At 44.0% G+C, this 12,884-nt stretch overlaps 1 protein-coding gene across 9 annotated transcripts in view; it reads left to right on the top strand.

Annotated features, from left to right (window-relative positions):
• The window catches only part of RBPMS (RNA binding protein, mRNA processing factor), a 170,983-nt gene that overhangs the window by 131,843 nt on the left and 26,256 nt on the right, over positions 1–12,884 (top strand). For all 9 annotated transcript variants that reach the window (XR_006886636.1, XR_006886637.1, XR_006886638.1 and 6 more), the window contains one exon: positions 11,073–11,203. Coding sequence is in view for 5 of the 9 variants with exons in the window: in XM_046648457.1 (XP_046504413.1) it covers positions 11,073–11,203 (131 nt within the window). In the remaining 4 variants the exon portion in view is untranslated. The remainder of the gene's footprint in view (positions 1–11,072; positions 11,204–12,884) is intronic.

Below are 12,884 nucleotides of genomic sequence, written 5' to 3'. Positions count from 1 at the left end.
TCTAACTAAGAATCTAGAAGTACGTTAGTTCAGCTTCATTAACTATCAAAGAAATGTACATTTAAAAGAATAGAGAGACATTTTGCTTATAAAATTGTTTTTGTTTAGTTTTGTTTTTAATGATGACTCCCAATATTGTCATATTAAAGGTTGGCACAAATATATCTATTTCTATTGAGAATTTATCTCAAAGGGAAGAAAAAGATGTATCCAAAGATTTACGCCTCACACAGCACTTATAAACCGTTATGAATGTCTGCTGTGTAACATGTACTATGCTAGGCACTTTGGGATACAGTGAGGGGCAAAACAGACACAGGCCCTGCGCTCAAGGAGCTTATATAGTTTAATAAGATAGTTTTATAGATGATCTATTTTTATAGACTAGATAGATAATCCAAGCAGCAGTTTCCTTAAAAAGATACGTGGGCCTCCCAATGTTCTTGTAAACATACCTCTCCCTTCCTAACTTTCCTCCCTTACAAATATATGTACATGTATGCCCAAAAAGGTGAGTGAGTGGCAAGTGGAAGTTTTACTAAAACACTAAATGTTTTTAAAATGGAGGAAGAAATTTCTTTTCCTTCCTTTCTCCTCCCTCCAGTATTCTCAGTAAAGCACAAGTTGTTGACATTTCTCGCATATCATCTCTGTGATCCAAACCTGCAATTTCTCATGCTTTCTCTTTTACTCAGTGCCCATGTACACATAGTATGTCTCCTAACTAAAACAAAAACTCATGACAGAATTACCTTATGGATATGCTTTTCTTTTCATTATAAATTTTAAAGAATAAATATATGTGTTAATTAGATGTCATCATGGCCCAGAAAAGCAGATCAGAAGTGTCATGTTTTCAAAATAACCTCTTGTGTTATTCATCCAACCTGAAATAGTATTTTGTTTCTTTTTTGTTTTTGAAGGTAGTGACCTGTCTTTTCTAACTTGGTTAGGAAGTTAAGCTTTATGGTTCAGGGGGAAAGTGTTTGGCTGGACAAAACCACCACCTTAACTCAAGGATTAAGGGTCTGAGTTCTGGAGCCATGTGGCTTATATTTGAATCAGGGCTTCACTCCTCCTAGCTGCCTGGCCTTGGGTCTGTCACTTAATCTCTCTAAGCCCTTAGTTAGCATCCTCCATTTGTGACACAGAGATGATAATAGCAGCACCTACCTCATAAGAATGTTCTGGAGAATAACGAGGTTAAAGTTTGTGAAGTATTTTACACAAAGTATGCTCTGTATAAATATTCTTATTATTACCATTTGGTATCTGTCACATAGATGAGCCACACAGCCACTCTTATGTTCAATACTGAAATCCTTTTATAATCTAAATTATCTGCTGTTTGGGCAACAGAAGAAGCAGAAGAAACACTTTAAAGATTGTGTTTTTCCTTTTTCTCCCCAAACCCCCCCAGTACATAGTTGTGTATTTTTAGTTGTAGGTCCTTCTAGTTGTGGCATGTGGGACGCTGCCTCAACCTGGCCTGATGAGCAGTGCCAGGTCCCTGCCCAGGATCCGAACCAGCGAAACACTGGGCCACTGAAGCAGAGCGCACAAACTTAACCACTCAGCCACAGGGCCCCCAGCAAAAGAAACACTTTAACTCATAGTATAGTTCTGGGCTAGAAAAAGAGGAGGGAGGTTATGTTTTATGCAAAAGATGGGTATACTCATTCAGGAAGTATTTATTGGGTGTCTACGTTGTGCCACAGCCTGTGAGATGCATATTAGTGAATACAGCAGAACAGTATTCTGCCCTCAGGAAGCTTACCAAGGTCTTTAGCAGAGTGGAGCTGGGTGAATGTTTTTATTGTTGTTTATATGATATAAAACCAGTGCTTTCTGGGAAGATAGCTCCTGGTAAACATCCAAATTTGACTGCAGTTAAGAAATCTAGGCTCTCGGAGAGGCTGGCAGTACCCTCAATGTTCCATTTCTATTGTCTGGGGAAGCTCTGGGTACCCTTCAATCCTGCAGTTGCAGGAAGAGGAATGAAAATGTCCCATTTTGATGAGCAAGAGTAGATAGCAGTAGTGACTTAAGTCCCCAGAGAAACACTTTTCTTCCTGCTTATGCCCTGGGTTCCCTTTAACTCTCAGATCAGGGATCAGATCCTTTTAAAGCCATTGATTGTATTGGATGGTTTCTTGGCATGGAACAGTTGGGCTGTGAGGAAAGAACAGGACCATGAGAGCAGTGACTGCTCAGAGGCATGGCAGAAAATCATTCACTGGAGGGGAGGAGACTCTGCACCAATTGAATCAAGACCAGCTTGCTTTCAGAATTTCCTTGGCAAACTTATTTTGTGGGTCTGGGTTAGCCTTCTGGCCCATTTAAAGACTTACTCCAGGAATGTGTATTATGAGAGAAAAATTGGAGTGGAGAGACCGTGAAAGTTATTAAAAAGCCAGTGTAAAAGTCCAGAGGCTGTTAAAGCATTCCAGGTGAGAACCTGCATTTGGATGGTAGAAGTAGGGATAGAAAGGAAAAGATAGTGAGAAGGACATAGAGGAAATATAATCAATATGGAGAGGCAGAGCAGCGAAGGTCTGGATTCTGGACTCAGATGATTGATTCACGTCCTGGTTCTGTCACTTGCTGTGAGTCATGGGGCTAGTTATTTAACTTCTCTATGCCTCTGCTTCGTCATAACGTAAAAGGGGCTAAGGTTAATACTTCCCACAAGGAGCACTAGCACAGTGCATGGCACATAAAATGTGCTCAGTAAATATTGGCTACTATTATTACTACTATGGCTATCACTTATCAGTATCTTTGTAATCTTTATTGTTATTAGGATTTACTTAGCATTTGTTTGGATATGGAAAATGAAGGAAGCTTTGAACCTGAATAAATGAGATAAAGGGAAATGTTAGGAGGTAAGGAGAGGAACTGGTTTTTAAGTGACAGTGAGTTCACTCTTGGAGGAGTTGAGTTTGATGAGTTTTAGGATGTCTGCATTGGAGTAGAAATCAAGTGTGTAGATGTATGAGTTATCTTAAATAGAATTAATAACTGAACCAATGGAAGTGGCCAAGGACTGTGATAAAGAGCAGGTAAAAGTGGAGGAGGGCTGAGCACAGACTTGATTTCCTCTGGTGTCTCCAGCACGTAGTACAGTTGGTTTCCTGTGCAGAACACAAAAATTATAGTCCTGATTTTTGCTGGGTGATACTGAACACATCCCTTGAGCTTTTCACCAAATCTTTTGGTTCTTCCCCTACACCTGTCTTCTTGGCGAGCCAAGAAGGTGTGTGATCTTCTATGGGAACTGTAGTTTCCTGGGCTGCCGCAACAAATACCACCAATTGGTGGCTGAAAACAACAGAAATCTATTCTCTCACAGTTTAGGAGGTCAGAAGTCTGAAATCAAGGTGTCAGCAGTGTTGGTTCCTTCAGGGAGCTCTGAGGGAGAAACTGTCGTCCCATGCCTGTCCTAACTGCTGGTGGCTACTGGCAGTCTTTGGCGTTTTATCCCATCTCTGTCTCCATCTTCACATCACCCTCTTCTCTGTGTCCTCTCTTCTTAGAAGGACATTCGTCAATGGATTTAGAGCCCACCCTAAAACCAGGATGATTTCATCTCAAGATCCTTAAATAATTACGTTGCAAAATTCCTGTTTTCAAAATGGTTGCATTCTGAAGTTCCAGGTAGATGTGAATTTTGGGAGAACACTGTTCAACCCACTGCAGGAGCTAGTGTGCACTGTGCTGGGCCTTGGAAGCTGGGCATGGGCTGCGTTCTTAGACATAACACCAGAAGAGTGTGTCCTAATGGGATAGTCCTAAAAAGAATGGGCCTCATAAGGCTGATTTTTGAAGGGTTTACTTAACAGACATGGATCAACTACTTGCTGAGGTATGTGAGTAGGAGTTGATTGCTTAACAAGATCCTTGATTTATTTTTCTTGTTTGAAAATTGATTTTTTTTTCCATTAAAAATGGAATTTTTCATCATATTTGAGCCTTCTGTGTCATGACGGCTGTTTTTTCTGGCCGAATTCTTCATTTATCAGGCAAGCTCTCCTAGGGGACTCTGTCCCTGTGTTTATTCTAGTAAATTGAGTATGGTGAAAGCTAGAGATGAAGACCACCTACACTTCAGTAGCCCATCACCACCACCAGCAGTGGGGGCATCCCCACTCCAGGGAGGGCAGGATGGTGTGTGGAAGGGACCCTGAGCGCTGAGACAAGAAACCAGCATTCTAGTCCCAGTTCAGACACCGTGAGTTAGCTTTGAGACCTTGGATAGATCTTTTCTCATTGTTAAAATGACACACCTATTCTTGCCCTTTTCCCCAGGGCTTTAAATGAGGATCCAGAGTGATAATGGATGTATAAGCTCTTAGCTGTATATAAAAATGTATGCAAATATAAGCTATTAAAACTGAGTTGAAATGTAATTTATTTAAGAAGTAGCGTTTATATGCTCTCACATCCATCTTCTTTCTGTGCATGTTTATTGCCCACACAGAATTGAATTATCCTAAAATCTGATCATTTCCTTTTCTGAAGGGCAAGATAGAAGTATTGTTTTTTCCTCCATTCGTTTTACCAAGTATAGAGCAAATAATTGACTTCTTGATACTTTCCAATATACTGTGCTAGGCACTGGGGTAAGCAAAGAATAAGAATTTATAATCCTGGAGGTAACTGCTATGATTGGGAGGTATAGGACACAGCAGAACACAGAGAAGGCACTTCTTCCCCTTCAGGAAGGCAAAGCTCCCTCCCATCCCTAAAGAAGTGACATCTAAGTTGAGTCCTTTGAAGAATGACTAAGAGTTTAGCCAGGTGAAAGGAGAGAATACCCCTGGCAAAGCGAACAACTATGTACAAGGCCTAGAAGTGGGAGATAACCAGGTATGGTCAAGCCATGAAAATGACTGATTGTGAACTATGAGGGAGAACCAGGAGAGAGCCGGAGCTGGAGAGGAAGAGAAGGGCAATATCACATGGGGTCTTCTGGCCACGATATGTGGAGTTTAGACAGTATCCAGAGAGCAGGGGGAAGACATAGAAAGGTTTTAAGCAGGAGAGTGACATTGTTGATTGTATATTTTAAAAGTTGACCTGGCTGTGGTATGGTGGCCAGTAGGGCTCTCAGGAGGCCTTTTGGGTACTCCATTAATGATAGTTAAGATCAAAGTGGATCATGGGATAGATTCAATAGGACCCTGGTGAAAGATTGAATCTGAGGGAGAATGGGGTGACTACCAGGTCACCCTGGTTTGGGCAACTGAGTGGCATCTTTTTTCTTTTTTGGGGGAAGATCAGCCCTGAGCTAACATCTGCTGCCAGTCTTCCTCTTTTTTTTGCTGAGGAAGACCTGCCCTGAGCTAACATCCTTGCCCATCTTCCTCTACTTTATATGTGGGACGCCTACCACACCATGGCTTGCCAAGTGGTGCCATGTCCGCACCCAGGATCTGAACCGGCGAACCCAGGGCCCCCGAAGTAGAACGTGCATACTTAACCACTGCACCACCGGGCCAGCCCCATGAGTGGCATCTTTTGTTGAAATCTGGAACCAAGGAAGACAAGCCATTGGAGGGAGTGTGTTTAGTTTTGGACACGTGGAGCATGAGATTGCTGTGGAATATTTCCAAATAGAAATATCCAAGAGGAAAAGTAAATACTGATTTAAAGTTCTTGGGCCTTGTGTTTTCATCTATACTCAGATTAAGTCCATTCAAGATTCTCCTTGTTCTTCTTGCTCTTAGTTGTTTCTGAGAGCCATTTGTCTTTCTCCCTGTTTCTGGAAGCTTCCCCTTTGTGCCTCCTTGTTTCCTCACCTAAATGAAAAGGCAGACTAGATGATCTTTATGAGCTCTGGGTTAAACCTGCAGCAGAGACTCCGCAGTTCTTTCTTTTCAAAGGGACTGGAGGGTGGAGTTGGGGAAGTTTCTAGTCCTTGTTTGTCAGAATCCAATTTGAGCTCTTCTGGTTACATATTCTTATGCTAAGGAAAAGGCCTATTCAAATGTATATTGTGAGCCTTCAACAACATTATCCTCAGAGGTGCAAAAGGAGAAAGGATGTAGCAAGACCTGGTGCAATGGGAAAGGATTGACCCAGCCTTTCAGGAAGGGCAGACTAGGCCCAGACAAAAGGCCCAGGCCTCCTCATCTCTTTCTGCTCACTAGGGCCTGGCTCACTCTGGGTGGTCGAGAGCCTCTTTTGTTGGGGGGAATCTCACCCCTTCCCTGAACTCCATTTCATCCCAGTGGGCCTCGGGCAGCAGACTTTCTCCTCTTTTTTCAGCCTTCTCATCCTATTACGCTTCAGCAGGACGGGCAGTGACTCGCGCAGGTGAAACCCACCTGAATGTGCTGCTCCGCTGCTGCTGCCTGCCCCTTCAGTAGGGTCGTCTGCCTGAAGGGCTTATGTCGTGAACGCCTGTCTCTTGAGCTTCTGTAATTTTCTCAAGACCACATTAGCAACCAAAAAGACCATATGAATGCAGACAGTTCCTTCTGTCTACTACCCTCTTCCATGGAAGGGGGTGGGCCTGTTTCGGAGTCCTCAGCCTCATACTGAAATGTAGGTGTCCCTGAGGGCTGCTTTACCACAGGTATGATCCTGACTTCGTGGGGCTGCCCCCATTGTGCCTATATCATATTGCTCTGTCACTAGAAGGGCACGTAAATGTGGCTCTGAGCCAAGCAAGAGATGCCAGGCTGGGTCTGCTTTGACACTCCGCTTTCTCTCACAACATAGGTCCAGGATTATTGCTTTTATTCACATTTTCTCTGCTCAAGTGTTTCATTCATTCAAGAAACTACTTGAAACATAGTATCTGTGAGAGATACTATACTAAGCTCTTTGAAAACAAAATGCATATAATACTTGCTCAAGCAGCTAATAATACAATAAGAGAGAAAGACAAGAAGATAAATAACTTAACAACAGTGGTTCTCAAACTTAAGTATGCATCAGAATCTCCTAGAGGTCAGAATGTCTGATTTAGTAGATCTGGGGTGGAGCCAATAATTTGCGTTTCTACCAGACTCCTAGGTGATGCTGATGGTGTTGGTCAGGGAGCCACATTTTGAGAAACACTGACTCACGAGGACAGTGCACTGTGGGTGCTGTAGAGCAGATATGAGGACAGAGTTTGGGAGCATGGAGGAGGGAGTAAATAGCTCCATCTGATTTGTTTACCTTTCTTCCTGTTATTTTGCCTGTTACATTTCCTCGGTCTGAATTTTCTGCACTTTATTTGTGAGGCCATAAAAGTACACTCAAGGACTCCTTTGGCACTCCACAGTGCTTTGGGCACTGAAGTCCATGTCAGTCAAGAGAGCCTGTTTTGTTCCATCCCAGTTGTTTCATTGTTTCTTGTTTCTTTCCCCTGCTCCAGCTACGCATTGACCTCCCTCCCTCTCTCGCAGACGGGTTTCCAGGAGCTGCAGGAATGAGTTCAGGCTTCAGAGAGTTCGAAGAGGAGGTTACTTTAAAAACTGGTCCCTGGGTGACAGCAGCTGTAAGAGTGGTTTTCAAACTGTTTTCCCTGGGGTACCCTGGGGACTATCACAGTGGTTGAGGTCTTCCAGCCATCCCCCCACCCACCCTGCCCCAAGTCAACCAAAGTAGCTATGCTTTTATTAAAAAGAGTTTCCGGGAAAAAGTAGTTTGAAGAAAGGGGTTCTACTGTTTTTATTTTTAACTTTGAAAATTACTGCTCTGTAACATCTGCTCTGGTTTGAGCCTCCTTTTGCTCAGTGACAAATACTGCAAAGATTGGGAAATTTTAGATCTAGCTCCTGTGGATATTTCCTAAGTTCCTTTAACAAAGAAAACTGGCATATCTTTAAATAACTTGTAGAATTTTCCATCAGATACTATTCAGTACAAGAACTGTTACATTCTAAATGCCAGTCTCAGAGCTAGCCCAGGGTACAGACTTGAGTAAGACCCAGATCTTGCCTTCCTGGGTTATCACGGCCCACTCTTGAAAATGTGTTAGAAGTTATCCCAGGGCCAGCCCCTGTAGCCTTGTGGTTAAGTTTGGCACGCTTCACTCCAGCAGCCTGGGTTTGGTTCCCAGGTGCAGACCTACACCACTCGTCTGTCAGTGGCCATGCTGTTGGAGGTGGCTCACATACAGAAAGAGGAAGATTGTCAGTGGGTGTTAGCTCAGGGTGAATCTTCCTCAGCAATAAAAAAAAAAAGAGAAGAAGGAAATCATCCTCACTGCCCTCCTCTCCCAGTACACACCAGCATGGCACGTCTCCATTGACACATTTTGAGTTCATCCTCCTCCTGACCAAGCCCCTGCATGCTGCTTGTCTCCTGACATTTACAGTATCTCCAGGCTCCTTCACAAGAGGAGAAGGAAGAGATGATAAGATGTAGCAAGGGATTTGTCAAGTGTTAGGGTCATCCTAGTCTCTTGTAGGCCTCTGTTTCACTACCTGACTGCACTATTCTCAGCAGCTTGGGGTTTAGGGGATTTGGAAGCAAATCTCCCATTCTGCTGGGCTAGGCGTTGTGCAGATGTTAGTCAGTGAATTGTCTCTGAGAATCCGTGTAGACCCAATGGAAGGTAAAGCTCTCAGATAAAAAATGTGGAAATGTCTGGAAATCATAAATTCCATCAGTCAGGCTAAGATTGAAACCCTGACTCCACCTTATCTCCATTATCTCTTTAGGATTGGATATCTTAAAAGACATACTCATTTCATTTTTAAAACTTTCTAATGGAAGTACCCAGTGATCAGGTAAAAGCCCCTCCACTTCTCCGGTTCCTGTCGGCAGCAGGATGAAGAAGGACTGCTGTCAGGCTGCAGGCCACGCACATCGCCAGTGAGGGGCTTCTAGTCTCCTACTGTCACAGTGGGGCTGGGCAAGCACGGGCCAGGAAATCAGTGTGCTTCATCTTGAGACTCTCTTGACTTTTAAAAAGACTCCAAATGTCTTAAAATAGCATGGCAGCTGAAATAACAATAACAACAACAACAATAATAGCTTGCCATTCCTGAGAATGGTTGGTTGTTTAAAATCCAAGGCATTGGTTCTGGCAGCAGTTAGTTTCCACAAGCTGGCCTCACACAAGAGTTGCTCTAATGGAAATCATATGGTCTCATCATGACAGGAAACATGGGGATCTGTTAAGTGTTCTCTCAGTCCCTCTGTAAGGAATTTCCCTACAGAAACTACAAATACCTACACCCCCTGAAACTGAAAGTAGGTAGTATAGACCTGATTTTTTTTTTCGTTTTTTTCTTTTTTTTTTGGTGAGGAAGATTGGCCCTGAGCTTACATCTTGCCAATCTTCCTCTTTTTGCTTGAGGTAGCTTGTTGCTGAGCTAATGTCTGTGTGCCAGTCTTCCTCTACTCTGCATATGGGACACCACCACAGCATGCCTTGATGAGCAGTGTATAGGTGTGCCCGGGATCTGAACCCGTGAACCCTAGGCCACCAAAGCAGAGCTTTCCAGCTTAACCACTATGCCACTGGGCTCGCCCCCTGATCATTTTAAAGAGGCTTATGATGCTACTGTTTCCCTATCCCAATAATCACTTTCAGTCCACTCTTTTGGCATAGGCTCTCCAGCCTAGACGTACAAGCAGTCTGTATCCCCATCAGCACATCCTGAGGAGGTCATTTGAACTGCCTTGTTGAGAGAGGGCGTTGGGGAGGTTGGCCAGCCAGGATATCACACCACATTGTTGGAGTCCCAGAGCTGCCCTCTGAATGGATAGTCATCAGTCAGCTCTGAACTGTCATCCCGTCAGAAGCTCTTGCCATGTGGGCTAGCTATGGAAAGCCTCAGACCCACATGCACCCAGAGGCTCAGCTGCTTTTTGGTTGCTCCTTAGAGCAGTCCCCACATCCCACTCAGCAAAGCAGGCTTCTGTTTCTGGCCCCTCCAATATTGGAAACCCTGGGCAGAACCAGAGTTGGGGGAGCTGAGAGGATGAGGGAGACGAGGAGTGAACTGGCCTGGAGTGGCTTCTCAGATGGTGGGAAGCAGTGAAGTGACTCTGTTGACCTTGGGTCACATGCGCTATAGACTTCTGGAAAGTCCTGAATGGCAGAGTCACTAATGGCTTTATCGAGTCACCTTTTGCTGACACCCTCAGCAGTCCTGGGTAGCATCCTTGGCCTACTTGATTTCAGGTTTTGACAGGTGATAAAAACGCATATTGAGATCGCTGCTTCACAGGGTCCAGATCCCTAACTATTGACTGATGTTATTTTTGCCTTTGCTGAGAAGCTCTCTCATGTGTTTGCTGTTACTGTAATGGATTGCTTCCTCATACATTCTGAGGCCTGGGCACTTGCCCTTCAGTCTGGCAAACTGCAGCTTACCCTGAATGGAATTGAAGCTGCACGAGGAACATTTAGACCAGTCAGCTGGCAACGTGACTCACTTTTTTTCCCTAGAAAATATAATCAGTGTAAAAAGCAACCATGTTCATTCTTCTTTGCTTCTTTGAAGAGCCTAACTTTTTAATCAAGATACTTAAGCCTTTTCCCTTCTATTCTCTGAATTTTTAACATCTTCAGTGCCCTGTAGGCACAGTGTCTGGTCCTGTGCTTCTGAGGGCTAAAGGGAAAATGATTGACAGTCATGATTTATTTGTCAATAGTAATTAATACTAATAAGTGGAAAATGCTACAGTTCTTGTCTATCGGGGTCCTGCAGGGAAGCCATTGTTCTCCCAAAGGCTCTGCAGTGGGTTTTCATGGGATATCTGCTACAGTTCTTTTTCTTCTTTTCCTCAAAGGGCCGCATTTGCTGTTTTTGCAGGAAATCCTCACTGTTTTGGGGTTCCCCCGGCTACAGTTGGAAAGACATCAGAGTATCCAAAGAGGAGTCCAGGCCTGAGATCTCAGCAGGACAGACAGGCGGCAGATGCTTGTTGCTCTGTTTCATTTTGTATTTACCATTCCCTCGCTTAGAGTTTGGGGGACCAAAGCCAACAGGTTATTAAAAGAATGAGAGTAATTTGACTTCTGACATTGATTGGGGCTTGGGGTTATTGAGTGTTTTGTTTCTGATTTGTAAACCAGCTGTTTGGTAACCACTAACTCTTCCCTTATTCTTTTCTTGCAGATGAGCTCACAGTGCCTGCACTTTACCCCAGTAGCCCTGAAGTGTGGGCCCCGTACCCTCTGTACCCAGCGGAGTTAGCGCCTGCTCTACCTCCTCCTGCTTTCACCTATCCCGCTTCACTGCATGCCCAGGTAATTTATACCCATCGGCCACAACTTCACTCACTCCACCACCAGTCCTTTCAAACCCGGTTACCCAGAGCACACCATACAACTAACACCTATCCAGCTAACAGATCCACCTTCAAGAGATTAATGATCCTCTCTAAATCAAGCTGACACTCCTCCAGAACTTATGAGGACCGTCTGACGGCAATGATATCACCCACTGCCTGATGTTTGCCCCAAACGACACCTCTCTCTTCCTTCATGACCTCACCCTCATGTCACACACGAGAAACTGGACCTGGGTTACCTCCCCAGTGCCTAGCCAGCTAGAGGGTGTCGCCGGAGCATAGACTTGTGTGCCTTGTCTGTCGTGTGGAAGGGCTGTAGAGGGAGGCATGTACTCACAGGAGTTATGTGTCTGTGTTGTTTTTCTGTGTATTGAGAGAGTTCTGCTCTTATGTTCTGTGAGATCCAGTGACCAAAGAGGGAAGTTGGGAGCTTCCAGGAGGAACCCAGTGTGCTATCTTACATATATTACAGAAAAGATAAGGGTTCCTTTTGTCCATTTTTAGGAAACCCTATGCAAAAGGAGGTACACTGTAGTATCTAGTCTTTAATTACAGGTCAAGGTAGAGGTCTGTTCTGACCAGCTTTCTTGCTTAGTCAAGAATAGCCTGAGTTTTATAAACAAACTCCTATGTTTCTTTACAAAAATTACTTTCCACGTACCAACCCTTCCTCTCCCCTTAGAAAAAAATGTTTCTCTTAGCTTTGCTTTTAGTGCGAGTAGTAGTACTGAATGTTAGGATTCAGAATGATGACCAAGAGCAAATAAGACAGAGTATAGATTCCATTTGTCTTACTGCATGTGTAACTCCTCTAAAAGCAGGAAAGCATGGTTTTTAAAAAATTGTTGGCCTGGACAGGTGGGGCTTTTGTTTGTTTTGCTTAGTGTTTATTTATAAGGCTGGATGAAATAAATAGCTTCCCAGAAAACTCTTCCTTCTGACTTAAAAGTCTTTTATGTTGTACAGAACTTACTGTGTTATATAAGACTTCTACAAGCAGCCCCCCGTGAGGGCTCCTTGCAGGGCGTGGGCTCAGGAGTATTGTTGCCTGAACTGCCTTCTGTTCTCTTTCAGCCGAGTTCTCAGTGCGTCATGCATGCCTTGAGAACCCAGCATCCCAGACACCATGCAGGCAAACTACAACAAGAAAGCCTCGGTGCCTGGGCCCCCAGAGTGATTACCTTGAGTTGGGAGAAGGAGGTAGAAAGGAGTAAAAGTAGTGAAGAAAAATATAGATGGTGGTGGTGGGAGTATTTGTCACAGAAAATAAAGTAGCAGGATTGTTCTGAGACTGATTGCCTAATTTCTAGATTAGCTGGCCTTTTACTGTTCCTTCCTCTGCTGCTTTTTCCACTTTGTCCACCTCACTGTTTAGTCACCCTCACAACGGCAGGTAGCAGGGAAGAGAGGAGGATAAAATGTAAACCGTCTTCTGCTGAGTTGTCAGAATGTTCGTAGTGGCCTCAAAGATAAATTGTAGATGATGTAGAGCAACTCAAAGAGCCCCTTCTGTTTGTGGGCCCACCCCTGCTATCTGTGTAGATCTCCTATCCTCTTCTTCCTCTTCCTAGACTGGCTAGATACAGATCAATTGACATTTGAGGCAAATGTTAGTAAGACCATGAAATGGTGCCAAG

The sequence above is a fragment of the Equus quagga genome, chromosome 22, assembly GCF_021613505.1.
Source record: "Equus quagga isolate Etosha38 chromosome 22, UCLA_HA_Equagga_1.0, whole genome shotgun sequence".
NCBI lineage: Eukaryota > Metazoa > Chordata > Mammalia > Perissodactyla > Equidae > Equus > Equus quagga.
The sequence above is the reverse complement of the archived record's forward strand: the minus strand, read 5'-3'. Positions and strand labels throughout refer to the sequence as shown.